Source organism: Calidris pugnax, unplaced genomic scaffold (genome assembly GCF_001431845.1).
Source record: "Calidris pugnax isolate Ruff unplaced genomic scaffold, ASM143184v1 scaffold44, whole genome shotgun sequence".
Classification (NCBI taxonomy): Eukaryota; Metazoa; Chordata; class Aves; order Charadriiformes; family Scolopacidae; genus Calidris; species Calidris pugnax.
In genome coordinates, this window is record NW_015094506.1 from 42,609,143 (window position 1) to 42,632,016 (window position 22,874).

General features: G+C 42.6%; 1 protein-coding gene across 1 annotated transcript; it reads right to left on the minus strand.

Moving 5' to 3' along the window:
* Positions 1-10,223: 10,223 nt before the first annotated feature.
* Positions 10,224-22,868, minus strand: LOC106901422 (mitochondrial tRNA-specific 2-thiouridylase 1). Its single transcript, XM_014964163.1, has 11 exons — positions 22,825-22,868; positions 22,298-22,463; positions 18,897-19,003; positions 18,220-18,342; positions 16,340-16,512; positions 15,347-15,400; positions 14,743-14,809; positions 13,830-13,930; positions 12,661-12,805; positions 12,365-12,447; positions 10,224-12,000 (listed from the first exon to the last, which is right to left on the minus strand). Exons 2-11 carry the CDS (start codon positions 22,438-22,440, stop codon positions 11,854-11,856), a joined length of 1,143 nt encoding a protein of 380 aa, XP_014819649.1. The 5' UTR covers positions 22,441-22,463; positions 22,825-22,868; the 3' UTR covers positions 10,224-11,853.
* Positions 22,869-22,874: the final 6 nt, after the last annotated feature.

Sequence of the window (22,874 nt, forward strand, 5' to 3'; positions counted from 1 at the left end):
GGCAGCATCTGCAGCATTTACAAGCTACCTTTTACTTCATCATTCAAACATGAATGAAAATATCAAACAAAACTAAGCCCAAGAGGGTTCTCCTGAAACTTCCCTTCTTGCCAAGCCAGTTTTGCACCTACCTCGTATCGATTAACATCAGCCTTCACTGACTGTGTTTTTCATGTGAGAATACAGCATGAAAGAGTATCAAACCATTCGTTGAAGACACGTCCCATCTGCTGCTGCTCCTTTATCCACCATGCCAGGTGCTGTATTAAAGAAGAAAATTAGATTAATCTGATGTGTGTCTTGCAAAGAGACCGTGCTAATTCATTATTGTCTTCTAAATACTTAAAAGTGCCCCCAGGAGACCCCTGGAGCTCTGCTGGGCTGGTGTCTCACCTTCTGTCTTGGTCAGGCATCTACTGCTGCCATCCCTCTGCTCAAGGACTACTCTGAATGGAGTATCCACTCCTTCAAATTCAAATATTACATTTTCTGAGCATATTTTCTTTATTTGAAGGGCGGCTCAGCCCAATGTCTCTCTGAAGCACCGCTTCATGAAGGCGGCCGAGGCTGCTGTGAGATCCCAGCCCCTACCCTGGGCCAGGAGACACCACAGAGGTGGAATGGGGCCAAGCCACCCCGATGGAGAGGACTGTGCATAAGTGCCCTGTCTTTCTGACGGCTACCACGTGTCCCAGGGCCATCCAAAACAAGGGACCTCCACACCCTTCAGCATGGCCTATGGCTCCCTGACCCCATCCTGGCCTTCACAGAGCCATCATTTTACATCAGAGCCCCTCGTGAAACAGAGATGAGCCCGAAGCTCCAGCTTTCCAGGTGCTGCCATTCTCTTTCATTAGAGTAGTGGCAGTGCACACAGTTGGGTGGTTTCCAGTATTAGTTTCTTATGGGTTGGGTTTCCCCCCCCCTTCCCCCTGCAAATATAACAGTTTGCAAAAACACCCACCCCTTGGGCTAACGTGTAGGAAAACCTCTGGCTTTCGGTCATTTGATGGCAGCTCTTTGGAGGTCCATCTTGAATGACCTAGTTTGCACGTTAAGCCTGTATCACACTTTCCAAGTGAAGAATGCAGGGTTTGGCCTGTGATTTTCATGGATATTCACATACTCGAGGAAACAACGAGCCTATAAAGTCCTGCACATCTATAAATAGGGCAACTGAAGCCGTGGGTCCCTGTCTGGGATGTTTCTTAAATGCAGTGGAAGTATTTATGAAGTACAAGTGACTCCAGCAGCAGCTCTGCTGGGTGAGAAGCAGAGGAAGGAACAGGTCTCCCCTCAAACCCCCACAAGCAGATGCTGCCCAGCCACTGTTCCCTCTGTGTGGGCAAGTGATGGACATGACTCGTGGGACGAGGGGAGACCTTGGAAAAGCACCAGCAGGGAGAGCCCACGCCGGTGCTCACCAAAGCCAACAGAAGGCTTTGCAGCAAAAAGGCAAACAGGCTGAGTCTGCAGTGATACGATTACTCAGAGAGAAAAAACCCAACACGTTTATGGCACAAGAGAAGCCACCCATAATAGACAGCCACCATAGCTGTTCTGGAACGAGCACCCTGAAGGTACAAAGAGGTAAGAGCGCTCCTCGATCAAACAGCTGCATTTCCAGTACATGCTCATCAGATTTAAAAAAAAAAAAAAAAGAAAGAAAGAAAAGAAAAACCTAAAAAAGAACCTACAGCAGTAATTTCATTCGTTATAAAAGCAGATCCCAAAAGGCCAGCACATTTTAAGAGGGGAAAGAATACCTGGTTTTAAAGGAAATAAATATCCCTTTAAAGTGGATCCGTTCCACGCAGTCCCTTCAGGTTCAGAGCATCCCGCTGAATCCAGCACAAAACAGCAGCAGCTGCGGTTGGGAGCCAGCAAAGGGAACAAGTTTCCAGGTGAGGCAGTAAATCAGGCCTTGACTTTGAGAAAAATTGGTCCATTTTCTTACATGTTTCAATTTTCTGGATAAAACAAAGGAGAAAGTCTGGAATGGTTAACTCCTTCCCTTCCAGCTGCACAGGGAACAGGTTGCAGGGACAGAAAGAGCCAGGGAAAAGCCCTGCTGGCTTGGGGTTAGGGTTCATTCCTCCAGCACAAAATGGCCAAATTAAGGAAGGTCGGAGCTGCCGTGCCACCAAAGCGTGCCTTACACACAGCTCTTCTCCACCAAGTTGTACAAGGGAAAACACTTCCCTGGTTGGTCTCATCTAGGTTATACCAAGCACAAACCATACATATTCTATATTTTCTTCCTGGCTCACTTGAGTGACGTGCCAGCTTACCAGGTAGCCATCTGCCCCATGCGGCAGAGCCAGGGCCATTGCAACCGAGGTGACCCCAAAGAGGTTTCTGTCGACCGAGGTGACCCCAAAGAGGTTTCTGTTGAAGCCGGTTCCTCTCGCTGGAGCAGACCAGCAGCAGAGCGCTGCTGTTTCTCACAAAGTGCTTGCCTTGCCTCTGCCAGTGATTCAGATCCATGCCATGCATCCCTTGGGATTTGCTGCCAGCTCCATCGGTCTTAAACCTGCCTTGCTCTAACTGGAGAGGAGCCTTGCCCAAACTGGGCTGGATTTTCAGAGCAGGTGCTCAGTACAGCTGCATTAGCAACAGGGATGAGTTACAGCTGATGCTCACTGCAGTGAAGGGGTTAGATAGTTGCCTGCTCTGATTCCTGGGATCAACTTCTTGTGCACAGAGAGCATTTACCTGTTCCTTCTGATCTGTCAGTGATACTCAGCCCCTGGATTCAGAAAGGAGTAACTTGCAGGGAGCCACCTTAAAAGTCATCAAGTCTCAAATCCTCTCCTCTCAGTAGCAAATTCTCCTGCTTTCCCTGTAATTTAAGCACTGCTGACACCAGATGAGGACACTTTCTGCCCCATGAAATGGCCACCTGGCTTAAATAAGGGTCAACACCTGGCTACTAATCAGTTCACAGAGATTTTTCTCATGCTATCTCTTCTATTCATTTCTAGAGGTATGACAATCAGTACTGATAGTACATAAAGGGATCCTCAATTTAAAAGCCATGCCTGAAACCTTTCAGACTTGTAATAAATTAATCACAGAGCTTTACTACGCACAGCAAATTTGCTAACAGAGTTCTTCTGGTTGGTGTGCCACAACCTGTAGAGTCCCTCACGTACTCCCAGAGAGGAGTGACAGGTAAAAATAAGTGAGCGGTAGAAAACCCACCTTAAGTAACCAGATTAAAATAAAAAATAAGCCAGCACTGATCTTAAATCCACCAGATGCCTCATATCTAGTTATCTCATTTTTGTACATCAGTCCTTTTTATGTTTATAATCCATCCATCTTTGATGTTTATAATGTTATACAAAGCCTCATCCAGGGTAACAAAGCCATACCAGACCAGCTGAGTTTGCTTTGCCACTGGGCAGGAGCTGGAGCAGGGCTGGGGACACAGCCTTTGAGAGGAACAGACTGCCAAAGAGATCTTGGCTACTACTCACTCTTTTTTTTAGATGCAAATTTCCCTGAAGTCCTTCAAATAGGAGAAGAAATGCTACATTGCTGGTTTTGACTCCTCAGCCTCTCCTCCTGTGTTGCAGTGAGTGCAGCCCCGGGTTTTCCTGCTGTGCTGGTGTTCATCAGCCCTGGAGAAAGCAGCAGACTGGAAGACAGGGAGAGGGAATCTCTACAGCACCTGCCCCAGAAGAGGGGAACACAGGGCACCTTCCCTGCTCCAAAAGACATGGGTGAAACTCTTGTCTCTGTTTTGACCAAATTTCATTAAAATCAGAAGAGAAGTGGATGCACAGAGGGATGAAACAGTTAGCTTCCGTCAAGTCAATGCTACATATCTCTGAGTCTCCTCTTTCCTACCTCGGGGCTTTCTCAGAGCCAAAGAAGAAAAAGAAGAATTTGCCATTTATCCAAGAATCCAACAGCTACCACCGACACTGCTTGCAGAGGATGTCCAGCTCATTGTAACCCCAGACACAAACCCAGGAGCCCTCCAGGAACAAAAAGCACCAGTGGAACTTCCATCATGAACCTCCACAGCACTACGGGAGAAAACCAGGATGGAGCTTTTGGGTCACTTTTCTCCTGATGAAACTTCTTGCTGGAAGTAGGTCTCCTGTTGTTTTTCCCCACAGAAACTGATGTGCTGTAATTACAAAGCTTGTGTTCTCCTGGGAGCATCCTCAAAAGGTGGTGCTACTGAATGGGAACGGTGCCACTGAATTATCAAAGTCTGGAGTGGAGCAGTCCCCTGGGAAAATTTCATTTCTCCAGGTAGGTTCTGATTAAGGGGAATCTCTCCATGTATTTCTTGTTTCTAGCACCTTAAACCTTCCAAAGTTTGAAGGTCTTTTGTATTGAAGAAACTATTCCACATCCTGTAAAATTGCATAGAATAAGGAGTCCATTAACTTTTTCCATTCTCAAGTTTCTCTAGCTGATGCTATACATTAGTAAAATGCAAGGCGTTTTAGAAAAGAGAAAAAACCTGGAGATTCAGCAAACCAAAGCCAGAAGTTAGTTTTCATCAGACCCCTCACACACCCAAGTAAGTGTAAGAATCTGGTGCTAATCCTCAAAAAAAAAAAAAATTAAAAAAAATATATCTCTTCCTACCTCCAGCCACTCAAGAGGTAGATGAAGTTTAAGAGTGCCCGTGAAAGTGAATGACCAGCACAATGCAAGGGACAGAGGACAGCCAGGACCTGAATTCTAAACAAAAAGCCAACGGGAGTTAGGCTCAAAAAAAGCTGCTTCTTCCCAGCCAGTGTGTTTTTCATCAATGTGCTGAAACGACCGTGCAACTTTATCTGTGCCTTGAGCAAAGCCACCGGGTGACAATTCTTCCGATGTACCGGCTCAGCAAAAATCTAAAATGAAAAGAAAAGAGGGAAAAACTTCACAATTATGGATGCGTTACCTGCTTTTCCTCCAGCCACCACGTCCCAAGGATGAGCGGTGCCCGGTTGGGAGGGATGAACGTGATGCCCTGGTGCCTCCTGGTGCTGGAGCTACAAACAGCATCCCGCTTCGCTGCATCATCCCAGCGTGCCACCTTGGGGTAATTATCGCATTTATGACGGATAATTTCATTGTGTTTAATTCATTAAAGCATGTAAATGCATATAAACGCAGAGGAAGCATTTTTAAAATGCTAATCATAAACTGTGTCTGGTTTCAAGTATGTTCTGCATCAGTGGGACAGCCTCTTGGCCTACTGTCACCATGGTCTCCCAACATAATACTCGCATTTTCCAGGCCAGAACCTATCTCCTCATCCATTTTTCTCCCTTTTTCTTGCATGGAAAACAAACCTTTTTTGTTTGCTTACCTATTTGAGTTTGGGTATTTTTTGGCCTTGGTGGTAGTTAGGGCTGCTGGTCGTTCTCTGCTTGGAGAAATTGAACAATATGGATTTATTTAAAGAAACCAGAATTTAAGGCATTCAAAGAAATCTGCAGTTTCAACCTGACTTTCTCTGATCCACTCTCATCCTTACTGACAGATCAGTTGGCTCCAACCTCCCCAGCCCATACGCAATGTTTTCACCGTAGCCTCACTCCACATCAGTTTTTCACATTTGCCCCATTCCCATGAACAGCCTCTTGCCTTCAGAAGCTTCTTCCTGGCTTCCAGCTCACCAGACGTCTGAAGAAACATTCATTAGTATCAGGACAAGCAAGCAGAAGATGGAAGGGCTTCATTTCTGGTGGCAGTTCCCACGGAGGCTGGCTTACAGCTGTGGTAAAATCTCAGCCTTATTTTTTTATTAGAACATAAATGTGACTGAGAAGGCAGTCACATGCTTATGGAGGGCAACCAGGAGACTCACTTTGATGTGCACCCTCTGTATTATGTGGTCCATCTTCTAAAGGGGATCCAGCATGAAGAAGGCATCACTGCAAAGATGGTGTTTCACACTTCCAAGGCCTGGCTCTGAGGGTGTTTGGTGGCACAGAGAACCCTCCACAGCTTGTTCTGCCGTCCCTGGCTGCAGAACACAAAACCTTCCCTATGTACAGAAGGGACATCGGGGACCACCATCAGACCTTCCTGAGCTGCAGTCTCCAAGATGGAAGGGGTTTTTGGGCAATGAGAGATTTGAGAATTCAGGTTTGGTAAAAAGGGGGACGGGGAAGTTGTATCTGTAAAAAAAAAAAGGCTTCATAAAATTAACATCATCTTTATTCCCCATGGTTTTCAGCTACAGGGAGAAAGTAGGTGAACGCTTGATTTTGAAGCGCGAGGATGAAAGGTTCTTTCAGCCCTACAAGCTGATGTGAGCACTAAGAGCCAACGCTTTCACTGCTGGACCATAAGTCCTGAGCTGCCACAAAGTGACCACAGACCTTGGCAAGGCCTGTGCCATGGCTCACCTCTTTGAAGTTGCTACCCAGGTGAAAGCAGAGGACAACACTGATCTTGCATGGGGGACAGCCTTGTCCTCCAGCTCTGCAGGACCAGGTGGGGCAAGAACCACTGGCCAAGAAGGAACAAAACCAGAAAAGCAATTAAGACTGGTTTTACACAAGCATTTTTGGAATAAAACGTAACTTGGAGAGCAATTTTTCAGCCATTATACACCCAGCAACACAGGTTTCAAACATATCCACAAGATACAACAGAGGTTTCTGCTCTGTCCTTTTGTCCCAGCCTTCAGCTGACATGAGTTGTGGTTTTCAGTTATATGCTCCAATTCTTGTTATCATGTTCTCTGCTTTAGAAGTCCATTTTTTTTCCCCCGAAACAGTTATTCACTTGACTCTTTAAAACCAAGTATTTCAAGACCTGAAAGGTTTAATGACAACTTGAAAGTGAAATAAACTGCTTGCAATTTGTTGCCCAAAGTGGGAGAGAAATGACAAAAAAAGTGAAAAGCCAGTACTTATTTTAAAAGCATGTCGATGCTAATCTTCTGCAGTAGAGGAAATAAAGAAAATTCCCCTGCCAGCCAAACTGCTCTTACCCAGTTCAAGCCAAGCCTTGGCCAAACTCCAGCCCTAGCAAAGGCTGTGTGAGAGAATGTGTCCCTTATGGAGATGGTCCCTTATGGAGAACATGGCCGCCTGACCCCACTCTCGCCTCGCTCTTTTACCACCCTGTTCCCAAGGTACCATCACAGCTGTGCCCCCAGGTATTTTCACAAACACAGTCAGAAATGGTGGTGGTGCTGCTCATCTTGCCTGTAAGAGCCAGGTTCAGTGGTGGAAATGTACCTCTACAGGCTGTGCTGCCAGACTGCCCTCAGAAGCTGTCCCCCTGTGCAGGACAGAATAAATGTCCCCTTGCCAGAGACCCTGTGTAGGAGAGGAGCAAGGTTCTCACGCAGGAGGTCAGCAGTTAAGGCCCTTCACAGAATAATATGGACTACATGGAGATCATCTAGTCCCTTACCCAGGACAAACACACGGGATGAAAGAGAAACGTACCACTCCCTCTGGAGAGGACAAGCTATTTGGAAATGCTGTTTTAAACACGCAAGCTTCATCTTGCTAGACATGTGCAACCTGTTGTGAAGCATCCCATGCAAGAATTTCACAGAATTTCACAAATACCCACTAATTCCTAGCCCTCAGCAGTACGGTGAGATCCACTGGGAGCAAGAGCAGCAATTGCTTTATCTTCTCTAACCTCTTTGCTCATCATCAAGGCAAGAGGCCGAGCTGCACTGACGCCAAGAAGCAGCTTCCACCCTTCTCAGACAATGAGTCTCTACTAACTAAACAGCATCCATACTCACCTGTTCCTCAGATGAGGTTTCTCTGGTGGAAGGATGAGGTTCAGCTCTGATGACAAAATCGAAGTCCCTCAGCCTCCAAAGTGAATTGAGACCACTGCTAGAGAGGTTTCCACCAAAGAGCCACATGTTGGCTTATGAATTTTCTGTGTGAGCCATCCTGGCTTGCTGCTGTGTCCAATTTTAAGGATGCTTAAAGAAAAAAAAGGGAAGCAGAGCATTTGTTAAAAGGCCTCTGTCCTACAGGAGATGTAAAGATGCTCATTGTACCCTGTGTCAGCTCCACACAAGCAGCACTGGCTGAACTTCCCTGCTGTGAGGCACTGGCTCAGCAGCTCTCAGCAAACCTGGGGGCTCATTGGCAGAACTCCTAAATTCTCCATCATGATGTTAAAAGCACTTACAACTTCTGCACCGACTGCGCCTGTGAGAACATGGGCCTGGGATGTGCCCGGTGTCATACCAGCAACCCAGCAGCAAAGCCTTCCCAGGGATAATGCTCTGGGACAATCTGGCCTCAGCAGGGGATTTATAAAAAGTGAGCTCACCTGGTAGAGAGAAAAAGGGGAAAAGAAAAAAGAAAAAAAAAGAAAAAAAGGGTAAAATAAGTCCTCTCCTCGTCAAAGGTTAAGGAAACACATTCAAGCTTTGGGGAAACATCTGCCCCTATTGAACGGGCACCCAGAAAACCACAAGTAACTACTAAGCCTGTAGGGCAGGATGAACATTTTCTTGCAACAACAACAAAAACAACAAAAAAAAGGCAAATTTATCAAAATTAATGGGGGATTTCTTTTGTTGTTCTGAAAGTATTTGCAAAGCCTGTTCAAATTTATCAAGAATTTTTTTTTGGTCTAGAAAACTTTTTTGGAGCAGGTTCAAAGGACTCTCTAAAAGCAAGTGAGTTTAAAACCAGGATGATGGGACTGACCGGTTGTACAGGATCTTGGTTCCTTCATCCTGAGCTTCACGTAGAGGTCGGTACCTCAGTGTCCCCAAACTGGTGTGATTTCAGTGGGTTTGGGCAGGCCCAACAGCAGACATTTTTAGGCAGCTCTGAGAACTCACCTTGTGGACACTTCAGTCAGCCGTGGGGTCACAGGTGGCTATACAATAGCAAAATTTTGGGGTTTTAGAGCCAAAACGTACACATTGAAATCCTTGGAGGCACATAGGAAGGGAAACACTGCCTGGTAGAAACATTAAAGTGAAAAAGGAGGTAAGGACTCATTACACAAGAGAAATGTTAATGGTTGGAAACGGCTACTGTCAAACAGAACCTTAAACTGAACAAAATTACCAGCCGGACAATCACTGGTGGTGCAGTCATTTACCTGCTCTAAAGATCTGACCTTCATTTCCAGGTGATGACAACCCCAACAGTACTCAGCAACTTTTTGAAGAATGAGGAAATTTTAACAGTGACTTCAGTGCAGACCAAGCTCCTGAGGGAAGGTGCAGCCCCCCCAGGCCCAGCAGAGCTGGGATCCTTGTCTGCAGGAGGTGGGTGATGGTGGAGGGTCTGATTCACCAGGAGCCCTGGCAGGAGGCCCACAGCCTGAGCCATGTCAGAAGTGACAAGGGAGAGATTCATTGGATCTTCCCTGAAAGCCTGCAGCCTTGAGAGCCCAAACCCACCACTGTGGGTGGGAGGGACAGGCAGAGTGACAGCAGTGGGACATTCCCTACCGCCTGGGACAGAAGCTCCAGTCACTGACCCAACCTGGTGTCTAGGGAGGTTTGCTGCTCACCAGCCACCCTGATCCAGGACGGTGTGGGAAGACCCGATGGTGGACTGGGTTGGCAAGCTAAGGCAGCAGGGTGATCCAGGCAGGAGAGACCCTGAAAACAACAAAACAGACTGGAGGGACCAGCTGAGAGCATGTGGGTTAGGATCAGAGGAGCAACCTACAAGGGTGACATTGCTGTAGGTGGCTGCTACAGGCTGTGATCACAAAGAAATACAACTGGAAGAAGCATCATGTTTGCAGGCCCTGCTCCTCAAGGGAGACTTAAACCCCTGATACCTGCTGGAGGGACAACACTGAGGTGCACAAGCAGTCCAAGAGGTCTCTGAAGTGCTGATAGCTTCCTGACACAGATATGGAAGGGGTCATGAGGAGGGAAGGGAGTATCCATCATACAAGAAGCTGGGAGAGTTCAGCCTCAAGAAGGCTCAGGGGAATCTTATTAGTGCACATTGTGGAGTCTCCATCCTTGGAGATAATCAAAACCTGCCAACCTAGCTCTGAGCAACCTGCTCTAGTTCCCCCTGCTTTGAGCGCTGGAGTTGGACTAGATGATCTCCAGAGGTCCTTGCCAACCTCTGCAGTTCTGTGAATTCTAAAAGAAAGTGAATTTTGAACACACAGAAATGGCTCCATCGTCTTTCATGTCCTCAGTTGAACCTACCTCTAACCAGTACAGTATCAAACAACAAACATACCTGAGAGTGTTGTGAGATGAAGTAATAATAAAAACCACACTAATATAACACAAAACATTTGTGAAGAATTTAATTGGGACATTTACAGGAAAACTCAGAGGAGGGTGATGTGGAGCATTAACTCCTTAGTAATTAATTCCATATTTTGCAAAAATGAAACTTCCAGGAAAGATAAGGAAAACATGAGGAGAACCACACAGAAGTCATGACCATGACCCATAACACAACTCGACTAACACAGACCAGGAGTAGACATGAATCCTGTGTACTCTTTACAGTTAACCTGCACATGGATGGACACTCTGAAGACAGACTTCTAAATGGAGCTGATTTTGGCACCAGTGAAAAAGGATGGCTTATTTCCCCCTCTCAAATAGATCAGCTGTAATGCCAAATAAATACGTAAGATTTTAACAGTCAAGGTTTTTTCCTAAAGGGCTCTCTGAACTGTGTGTTTAGCTCTGCCAGACTAGCAGGTAGACACTGAAGAGTATCTTCTCGTCCCTTTACTCCACACTTTGAAGAAAAGAGACTACCTTTTACTTTTCTTACCAGAAGAAATAAAAGGAATTCTTAGAAGATCCTCAGGCAACAGAAAAGAATGTACATGTAATCCATGCCTTTGGATCTGCTGAAAGGATACATTCAGGGCACAGCTTTCCTACCTCCCAAATTGGATGCAACTTTCAGAATCCTGCACCCATCTGGAAAGTCCTGCTCCTGCACAGCTGTACTTCAGGGACAGTCACCTTCTACTACCATGTTGAAAGACAGGAATTAATTTTTGTTGACTTGATGTACTAAGGTTTTATTACAAGCTTAGGGTGTCCTCAATAGGCATCCAATCCTCATAATCACAGATCATTTGGACAGGCGTGTTCAGCTCTTCCTAACACCACTCCATTTTGACACATGGCAAGATCCAATTATTATCAGGTCTATATTAAGGTAGCTACCTAAGGAAATGCATATGAATTTGCATTTTTCTGAAGCACAGCAATGCATTCTCTTCTCCAGGAAACAAATCAAACAGCCTCTGTCCTCAGCAGTTAACAAAAACTCAGTCAGTTGTGTGAAAAAATGTAACAATCAAGACTGTTTTTAAGCCCCTACATTTGTAATCCTGAATTACGTAAACATCTCAAAACCACTACTTAATACAGCTTAAGAATCTAAAGCATTTCTTATAAAACTATATAAAATGAAAAATAAATATCTCTTGCTCAGAGTTCATTCAAAACGCTGTACTTAAATATCATTCATTTCTTTTCCAGAGCTCAAAGGCCAAGCATTTACATTTAGTGTAAAACAACACGTGTACTTTACCCAGGGACAGGTATCTTCAAGTAAGAAAAAAAACGCATTTCACTTATGCAAGAAAAATAGATTTATGATTTCAGACATGATTTTTATATTAAAATTCTTGTATTTGTAACTGCTATTACAAGAACAACTTTAAGACATCCCTTGATACATATTAACATAAATATCACCATCCAGTCCAGTAAAATCGTACTAAACTGGCTTTAGTGTTAAACTAACAGCCAAGAGCTGGGACTTGGTGGCCAACTGACCTTTAGAAGATACACAGAAAAAAAATAAAAATGTTTATTATTGTCTTTATTATTCTCAGGCAGCAAATTCTCTGAAGTCCTTCAACAAAGGAACCCACGTGTTACGTTGCTGGTTCTATCTTGTCAATCTCTTCCTTCTTTGGCCCCTCCTCTCTGTTTTTGCCCTGCTGCATGGTGTACACCGACGGGCCCATCCTCAGGATCTTCCCACTGCCCAAGCACTCGTCACCCTTGTAGAACACGGCAAACTGGGAGAGAAACACAGGGAGAACCTTTACAGCAGCTGAAAATGGCACACGAGACACTGCAGGCTGTGCAAGACCTGCCGGGCAGTGAGTGCATTCATTTATCTGATTACCAGAGATGTTTTCACGTATTTTCTAAAACTTGTAAGCCAGTTTCTCAGACTATATGGATAACAACAGATCATTTTTAACTGGAAACAATCTCCTCAAAAAAGTCAATGAATAGTCAAAGTAGAGCTGACTGCTCTCACACGCAAATAAATTAACAATTTTCCTCCAGCTCATACAACCACTACTCTGTTTCATTAGCCAGATAAGCCAAAACACAAAAAAAGTAAAGGAAAGAAAATAACTTGCAATCATTTACCTGCCCAGGCGTGATAGCTCTCGCCGGCTTCACTAGTGTCACCCACACACTCCCATCTTGGTTCAGAGTCAGTACACAGGGCACTAGAGCAGAAAATGGCCAAACACCAGCCAGTTAATCCTTATGTTCACATTAAAACAGAAAAACCTTCATCACTACGTTAAACAGATATAAGACACTACAGAAAGAGAATGGTAAGCCAAAAAAGCATTTCAACTATTTTTTTAGAACTACACTGAACACACTACCAGTTTCACAAACTGAGTAAACCAAAAAGCAAACCAAGGTTTGATTACCCAGTGCCATCTGGTGCCGAAACCTGAAATGACATTCCATCATCTTGTCTCTAACGAGCTCTGCGGGAGGCTCCTCTGCTATCCAGTGCACTCGGTTTGTCCGCAGCAGGTCTCTGTACAGAGCGGGGTGATCTGTTGATGGTGCCTTAAAATACAACGTTTATTTAATGCTGATATTTTTGCTAGAGTGCGTATCATTTGTGAAGTGTGAAATATAGAAGCAAAATGAAGGCAAAATGAGTAAGCAAGTAAGCATTTATTAGCACTTACCGGCTTCCAGGTGGAAGCATTTAATGAAAAAACTAGGCTAAAGCAAGTCAGTCTTGTACTTCCTAGAGTTATGTTGCTTCTTCTATTTATTCTAACTGTATTTCTGCCTTCTTCAGCCTGAGTTCATGTGCCCATTGCCCTCCTTATCCTGCCTCAACAAGACGCTACCTCCCTTTTCTCCAGTTTCTCAACTCAACACCTCCCCAGCAAAGGCATTGCACACACACAGCCTTACCGTAGGGCATAAAAAAAATAATTCTCAGTGGTCCTGCCTGTTTCCTCTCAACTCTCATTTGATTATGATTTTTTCCTCCCAGGCACATCAACAAGTAGCTGAACACCTCATTATAATCACATCAGTCAAATAAGAATAACAACTGCATGAACAGCAGGAAACATTAACAATGCCAGCGAGCTACAGAACTCCCAGTCATCTCATACAATTAGTCCCTGAGACACCAGTGATTCACAGTGTCACACGTTTTCTGCTTCAGTTTTTCAAACAACAAACACTGCATTACTGGCTACTACTTCTTTTAGTAGAAAAAGGAAGTAGCAGTACATAGTAAACCAAGTTAATACAAGTTTTACATACTGTGTGGTAACAACTACAATAAAACCCTCATGTTTTAGAGTAGAAAATGAGAGCTCAGTAGATTGGCCAATTCTTTTCCCCCTGTGTTTGGAAAAGTTTAATACCAAAATCTAAAACAATTTTCTACTCAAGAAAAGCCAGTTTGGACAAGATGTTTCAAATCTGCTGATGCTGCACCAGTTGATTCTTGTTTCCTGCAAGAGGAAAGCCCAGAATTCTGCCCGGGTTGGAATCACATTCCATACAGCAGGAATCACAAAATACTTGCAGTAGTCATTTGCCATATCAGTGTGAATTAACTCACCACAAAGACATCTCCAGTGCTGACATCTTTGTCTACAACGAACCAGGCATCCTTCAGGCCTGCTAGCCTAGCCCTCTGGCCTATTGTGTAGAGGAACCAACCTAGAGAAATACGAAAAAGTAATACTGCTAGCAACATTTAATCTTTTACTTTTAGAAAAATATGTTAAATTCATTTCCCCAAATCTTTACCACTAAACAAAGAACAATGAGCCAAATTGCCTCAGAGAAATATGCCAATTACAAACTAAAGTTTTCATCTGTACCTGAAGCACGTGATTTCAAACTAATCCGTTTCAATTGTGGTATCCTTAGGGTTTATAAACGACAAACATTTCTTTATTTCAGCTTCAATTTGTGGTTTTGCTACCACTCAGTCTTAGCAATTTCGCTTACTTTTATGTACTAGTAGAACTTCCTACTTCCATAAATTACCTGAGAGAGGAACTCAGTTCTGGCAGCTAGAACTGAGGAGAGCAAAGGAAGGACACACAGAAGGAAAGGAAAAGATAAGCTGCCCATGTTTGGTGATGTCCTACTGTGCATCACTGAGGTGCATGGTGTATTTTTTCTGCAAAGATTAGGTACTAAAGAATCTGGAACTGAAGCACAGTCATTCTGAAAGAATTAAATGGACAATGGTCTCTCGGTATTCAATTAACAACCACTTAGTATCAACAGAGTAACCATAATAATTATCATTTACTTTCTTGCAACATGGAACAAATAATCAAGAATCAGTTGTAGTTCAAGGCTCTACTATTGTACAAAGCAAGTCTTCCACAATTATTGGAGTTATCAAACTGGGAAAAACCTGTAGACTGGTTTGGAATGTCACAAAATTTGTCCTCCAATTACAAGCAGAATTGTTTCATTTATCTAAAAGCAGTTACTAAGGAGAGTTAGTCAATTACCTTTGTGGGTTCCCATCACCTTCTTATCTTCAATGGAAACAAAGTTACCTGGTTGAGGTTCTAAATACTACCAAATAGGAAGAGATTGTTTAAGTCACAAGACGGCACAAAACCCCCCTCACAGTTTATTTCAGGTTACATTCTCTTGAAGCTGGAAAATAGTTTTTCAAGAAGCAAACTCTGTCCAAGCAGCTTACTGCCTCTTCCCTGCTGGTGCTTTAGAGAGAAAAGTAGGAAGGGCAGCTCCTCTCAGCAGTATTTCTGTGCTTCACTCCCCCCATCCTCACCTATGCCAGGGGACAGGATTCAGCCAGGTGCCCCTCTCACATCCCAACCACTCGCCAGAGCCTGGCAGCCACAGGAGGGCAAGTAGTTCACACACTCCTTTTGCTACAGAAAGTGACTGGCTGTTCACTGGTGGGGGGGCAAGACACCTCCTACAGGCTGCTGGAATCTGGGTAGGCTTGGGACTGCAAAGGGAGACGGGACATTGCTACTTCACATGGGCCATGAGCTGCGGAGATTTTTCTGCATACAGAGTTACAAATTACTACTGAAAACCAGAACAGAACATAAAGATTGCCATAGAATTAATGTTGCTCACCTCAAGAAGGAAATTCTCAAAGTTTCTTTCACCAATGAAACAGACTCCCATACTCTGAAAAGGAAATGTGGTATCGAATCCATAAAAGCAGAGAAAAACACCTGAAATAATGTCTATTAATAATCTGTCCAAGATGGGTTTTTTTTTTACCCCCTATGTATCCCAAACTATGCTAGGCATCTCATAAAATAAACAAAACCACAATATCTGCTCCAGTAAACTAATTCTATACAGTATCAGTGAGAGTTGTAAGTGCAAAAGAGAAATAATAAGAAACAGAACACACGTTCGATAGATACACTAACCTTGGTGACTACATTGTATGTATACTAAAAACAGAAGGCTCTTTCAGGCTGAAGTAGAAAACTAACACAAATGATACAGTAAAGTTATGCATCTCTTGAAAAAAACTTTCATAAACAAATAGGCTTTTTTTTTCCTTTGAGTTACTGTCTACGTTCTTCAACCACTTACAGTAGATGAATATAAACACTAAAAGCAATCAAGATGCCATCTGCAATATAACTGATGCCTGTATCTTTTTTTAGGATCAAATCATCAAGTGTTATTTATCAGCCAGGGAAACAGAACTTTTCTTTTTTTAAAGTAATTGTGGAAAACAGTACGATCCAATTTCTATAGAGACATTTTGAAAAACATTATAACGAGGAAGCCTTTAAAAGCTTAAAGGCTTCTCACCTGCTGTACTAGAGAATACTTTCCTTACGGGTCATAGCAACCCAACACATTCACCTTCACCTTAATTCTTCCGTGATACAACGGTAACAAATTAACTGCAAGTTAAAATACACAACTAACCATAAACTCATAAAAGTACTTTTGAGCAAGCAGACAGCTATAGAACTGCTTCCCAACTCATTCTATTAATAGTGCTCAGAAACAGCCAAGTTGTCACAGATTAAAGTTCAAAAAGTTCAGAAAAGTCTATTTTAGAAAGAAATACAAATCAAGAGAGTTTAAGTGTTACCATGCCTCTTTTTTCTTTAGCACATGATGAAGGTCATGTTCCGCTGCTATCTTCTTCACAAAACTTTTTGTTAAATCCCCTAAAGGGAAAATGGTTTTCCTCAAAGCATCCTGTGAGATCTGACTGAGAAAGAAGGTCTGGTCCTTAAAAAGGTCAGCCCCTTGAAGGAGTTTCACAGCTGCAAAGGGAAGAACACATAAAGCATCTCAAAATAACTCCCTTTAATTGCTCAGCTTCCTTTAGTGTTCTGCTTGACAATCAACATTTTGGTTTTATTATTTCCTAACACATGTTAAAGACAGCATTTTTCAGGTTTTTCAAAACCTAACTGAAAAACGTTTGGGTATTTTCTCACCACTAAAAAGATCATGAAAGATTCTGATTTTCTAAAACACAGAATCTTACAAGGTCTTGAACTGCCTCATCCATTTAACTACTGCACGTGTCACTGGAAAGAGCATCAACAATATGAAATGCAAAAACAACTTTCACGTTTCACATGAAAGAGACAATGGACATTCAAATATCTTAGAGTATACTGTTCTTCAAACAGAAACAACATTCAGTTTTGCCCTGAAATCATACCACTATAAACCAATGATTCTAACAATCAGCAGACTTATTCCCAATACTCAGGAGAGTTTGGAAGAGTTTTTCTATGAAATAGATGAAGTCTCCTGCTTGTCCAGATGAAATAAAATCGATATAGTTTTTCAGTCACGTTCTGTCCACTCTCTTCAAGAGCTAATAGCTGTGATGTTGTACAAACTCTACTGATTTCACCTTTCCAGAAATAAAATTAAAACAAAAAACAAAATAAACTCCTTTAATTCCAGAACAAACAAATGAACGCGTGGAAGCTGTAACACAAAAACATCACTGTGGCAGCTTTGCATACTGGTAATTTGCAAGTTTCCTCCCCTTTGGGTATAGCTTGCTTCTCGTTACACATGAGAGCTTCACCTGAGTGAAGGTCTGTTGCAGAGCTATCTGGGAAACCTCCACACTGCCATCCAAGCTGTGACAGTACCATGCAGAGAAATACCCAAACCAGCATTCATCAAGCTGGCTTTGGTCCTGATAACTAGAGAACCACTGTGGTGTGGAGATCAACCTCTGGTCGTGTACAGCCACCGGCAGACTATGAGGGTGAAGAGCAAAACCTGCACTGCTGCTACCAGTACCTTTGCTGACAGGAGAATTGCAGCCTTTAAAATGTCTGCACGTGCTGCACCCGCACTTCTCAATTGCAGGGTAGGCAGGACCTTGACCTACCTGGGAAAACTAGGCTTTTATATAAGAACAGAGAAATAAGGCAGAATAGTTGAATTACTAAATGAGAACCTGATTTTTTCCAGTAAAATAATATACAGTCCAATTACTGTATAAAAGTAGGTTATTAATTCTATTGTTTCAAAGCCTTAATTCTAAAATTCCACTTCGGCATATAGCCATAATGAGTTCTATCTATACTATATAGCCAAATAATACATTCCCTAAAATAGAAGAAACATTAAAAAAAAAAAATCTAATGCAAGTCATGGAAATACATGATAATGATTTCTTTAAATACTTCTCCAGGGTATAGAAGGTATCATTGTCTCCTCAATCCACATTACAGCTCCACCAGAATGTTGATTACTACTGAAACGCCAATTCTTACCTCTGCACCTGGATTAGAACTCTTAAAATAGAAAATCTAATATTTGATGAGTCAGGGTAATTTTCAGTAATGTAAATCCCCTCTTTTGTGCAATCAACCTTCTACCTAGGCTGGGGTTTAAACTGTGTAAGGTAACAAACTTTCCCGATTCTGTGACACCAAATATAGTTTAAATTTCTCTTTCATATCCAGGATGAAATATGAAATGAAGAAACCACTTACTATTTCTAACTTCAAAACGGTTTCTGAAAAGTCTTTGTGGTCTCTTAGTATGTTTCTGTTGAAATACCTCCTCATCCTCTAGTGAGGTCCTAGCATAATGCCCAGTTGCAATTGCATCAGCTCCTATCAAGAAAAAAACACACAACAAAGCCACATATTTGAAATTCACAGTTTTAAACAGAATTATAAACATCCAGTAAGAAAAGCAGAGAGCAATGAATGAAGAAAACCTACACACAGAATTGTTACACTGACAATAATTATACTCCTGCTATTTAAATAGTGTAAACTACTCATCAGCATGCCAGCACTTGTGCTTCTGTACTGTAAGGACCACCTAAGAATGTAAAACTTCAAGCTTAGGTCAATGTACGTCCATGAATTACATCTGTTCCTACATATGAACAACCTAATCTAGTGGAAGATATCCCTGCCCATGGCAAGGGGGTTGGACTAGATGACCTTTAAGGGTCCTTTCCAACCTGAACCAATTGATGATCCTGTATGTAAAGCAAAACTAAAACCAAATACTTTTCAAACACTGAAATGCTGCTATAGAGATGCATGAATTAGGCATGCACATGAACTCATGTTTTTCCCCACCTTCTCAAGAGTTCGTATCCTTTAAGCATTTCCACGGCGCATGCTCTGTACTGACACACTTGAAAATGCCTTACCAAGGTTATCCATAGCATAGTGAAGAAAGTAGTTGAATTTGATGTGCTTGTTACACACAATATCGGGGTTAGGAGTTCTTCCCAATTCATACTCTTTTAAGAGGTCACTGTAAAATAAAGATTCAAAGGTGTATCAACATTATCAACATCAACACTGCATAATGCTGTCTGAGACTGAATGATCTGTTTAAACATAAGAACTTGAGACTCCATCAGACTAAGCATTTTACGTAAGAAATAAAATATCCATTAGATTTTAACCTGTTGTCACGGTTTAGGCTGGATTGGCCAATGACTCATACCCTCCCTCACCTCTCGCTCCGAGGAGAGGAGAGACACAAAGAGATTTACCAGTTTAGAGGGAAATAAACCACTTTAATGAAATATTAATGATAAAATAAAAAGAAGATAATGACATACAGTATACGTACTGTACCAAAGCTGTACCAAGCTCCCAGGATGATGTCACCAGCATAATGACATAGATACAGTATATACAAAACTGTACCAAGCTCCCAGGATGATGTCACCAGCAGGCACTGGGGAAGAACCAGACTGGACTCAGCGATGGAAGGGAACTAGATTCTAGGTGTGGATTCAGGAATGCATGGATTGGGATCAAATAGGTGAGGATTCAGGAATGCACGGATTGGGATCAAAGGCAGACAAACAGACAGGGTCCTTCTCAGACATCGAGACATTGAAGAAAGAGGCTGACCCTTTGATCCCTCAGCTTTTATACAGAGTGTGATGCAGGTGGGATGGAATACCCTGTTGGTCAGTTTTGGGTCACCTGTCCTGTCTGCTTCTCCCTGCAGGTGGGACCCTTCTATGCTCTTCCCCTTCCAACCCTCCAATGGGGCAAATAATGTCTTCTATGCTCTTCCACTTCCAACCCTCCAATGGGGCAAATAATGAAATGAAATTAGTTGACTTTAGGTGTTATAGCAATACGTATAAGCAAGACTAGTTGACCTTAGGTGTTATAGCAATACGTATAAGCAAGAGACTCTCTGCATACCCTGCCCTGGCATTAACTATAAACATTGGCCTTATCACCCTGAGAATTAACAGTTTTCTCCACAATATGCTGTTAATTTCAGAGTCCTTGGCATTAACCATAAACATTGGCCTTATCACCCTGGGAATGAACAGTTTTCTCCACAATATGCTGTTAATTTCAGAGACTTAAAAGAGACCTAGCTAAGAAATAAAATTACTGAACAAAAAGTTGTTTTACCTTAATAGGACACCTGTTGAAAACAGCACTTGGAAGATTTTCTCCCAGTGCACCTCAAACCAAGACACCTGTTAAAAACAGCACTTGGAAGATTTTCTCCCAGTGCACTGAGGACATGGTCAAATGATCACTCACGATCTTGTAACCGTGTTTTATTAAATTAATATTCCCTCAGGGGAGATATGGCTACCCACTGTGTACATCCTACTCTTACCTTACAAAATATTCAACAACCCTGTTTAACTTTTCAAAGAGATGGTGCAGTGGAGTACACACCACGAGTTACAGTATCTCAGCTGAATGGACAATAACTTAATGTGCAATAACTCCACCATAAGCAGTCATGAGCTTAATTTTACAGAGATTTTTCCTTTTTTGTTTTTTCCGTTCAAGATATTCAAGCAGTTTCTCAAGGTCACATTGCAGTTTTACCCTGTCACATAATTAAAGCACTTAGCATCATTTGCTTGAAAACACTGAAATAATAACTAACGAAATCAAACCAACATACAGTGATGCACTGAGATATCAAAACATCTGATCACTGCATTATTTTGCTTGTCCTCAGGAGCCACTGAAGTCAAGAGGAACTGAAGCATAGACTGGATTTTAAACACCACCAACAACCATAGTATTTGGGTTTACTTTTAATCACCTGAACAAGAATCAATTGCTTCTTCTTTACCTTGTTATACATTACACACATTAATAAAAAATAAAGCAACACGTATTTTATTTTGTCTAACTCCTTTTTAACAGCTCTGAATTCAACCATTCCTACTAATAATTAAATCACCTGGGTCTAACAGGAGCTGGCTCAGCACTGTACTCTTATGACAGCACAACACTCCTTGGCAAATACTGCAAGAGTAACTGGAAGCTTCATAAAAGACTCAGCATAAAGCCAGGCTCACAGCAGTTCAGAACTTCAAGTGAAGTACAGAACCGGAGAAAAGGCAATGAAGGATGCCTACTGACCCTCTCTCTGAGGTAAAGACCTGAAACAGATTTGCACAAAACATGGGAAAGACAAGACCTGGAAGAATTGTCTTGATAAAAGGTGGGTTTTGATGAATAACCCTTTAAAGAGAGATCCAGAGGAGGAATAAATTCAAGGTCACTGATGACAGTAAAAAAAAAGGATTCTGAAACAAACTGAGACACTTGCAACAGATTGTTTGTGACAACTACACTAATAAATGATGAGAAGCAAAAGAAAAACTGATCTATTATCTCCAATTCACTGTCATTTATGGACAGCCCACACCCCTCAAGAGTTTTGGTAACATTTATTCATTCTCTCACACCAGGAGGGAAAAATGGAGTGATTTTTTCCAGAACAGAGCTGTTTTCTTCACTGACTGTACAGAAGTTTAGTGCTCAACTTGATGTCATTTCAACATGAAGTAGAAGTAGCATGACTAGGTTATTCCTCAGTTTCTTCCAGGACAAATTAACAACAGCACTACTTAAAGGGACTAGCATGACTAGGTTATCCCTCAGTTTCTTCTAGGACAAATTAACAACAGCACTACTTAAAGGGGGGTGACGAAGATCAGGGAACAAATCTTATGCACTTATGTTGAGCACACAGAACATAAATAATGTTTTTATTACAAATATTTCCCTTCTTTTCCTGCCTCCCAAGAAAAACTCTCAGCTTTTCCTATGCAAAACTTTCTCCCCTTAAAGTGCAACAAATTCAGAGAAAATCTGAACACCCTCTTCAGAGAACAGTTTCAAATTTGTTGTAAGTTTAAAAAAGCAAGGCCAGTTCAAACACAGACTATAATTACACACTAAAATTACACACACAGACTATAATGGCAACCCATTAAATATTTTTTCTCAAGTTGCAATAAGGTTGGGTCAGTCTGTGGGAAACAGAAGAAATAAGCCACAACACAGCAATTGCTACATGCACATAATCATGAGGGAGAAATCTCCTATCAATTTCAAAAATAACAAATGTATTAAAACCAACATATACATTCTGATCTTAAATATGAATGAGAGAAAAAATAATCCCTTCAATATTTAGGAGCCTTTAGTACTTTCTCTTAACACTTATAATACTGCAATAAACTGCCGTTACCCATTATGTGCCCATCTTTACTCTTCACAATAATTGAAAGACCATATATTTTAAACATGTTTCTACCTGAACACTTCATTCCAGTATTCCTTCACGTAGGAAACTTGGTGAAAAGGAATATCAAGCTTCTGACAAACCCGGTAAGCATCTTCACAATCTCTGTCAATGGAGCAAGCCCCTTGCTCATCCAGAGGGTCCCAGTTCTTCATAAAGACACCCGTCACCTGGTAACCTAAGAAACGAAGGCCAGAGCGACTTAAAAAGCGAAATTCCCACGGCCTCGACCTAAAAACTGTGTTTTTCAAGACCTGCAAGGGTAACTGAATATTTCAGAAGATGTGAGCCATCCCGCGCTGAGCAAACATCCTCTGAAGTTCTATAGCACAGTTGTGTGATTTATTTATTTTCTATAGCTAAGAGCTCACACAAAAACGAGCTCTTCCGGCAGCCTAACAGGGCTCCTCCTTCACCCCTCGCTGCCCGCCGCCCCCCGAGGCGCCGGCCCTCCCACAGGCCCTGCCCCAGGGGAGGCCGAGAGCAGCCGCGCAGCCCCCCGCGGCGGCGCAATGCCCGGCCCCGCCGCCCTCACCCACCTCGGCGGCGCAGCAGCAGGGCGGCCACGGCGCTGTCCACCCCGCCGGAG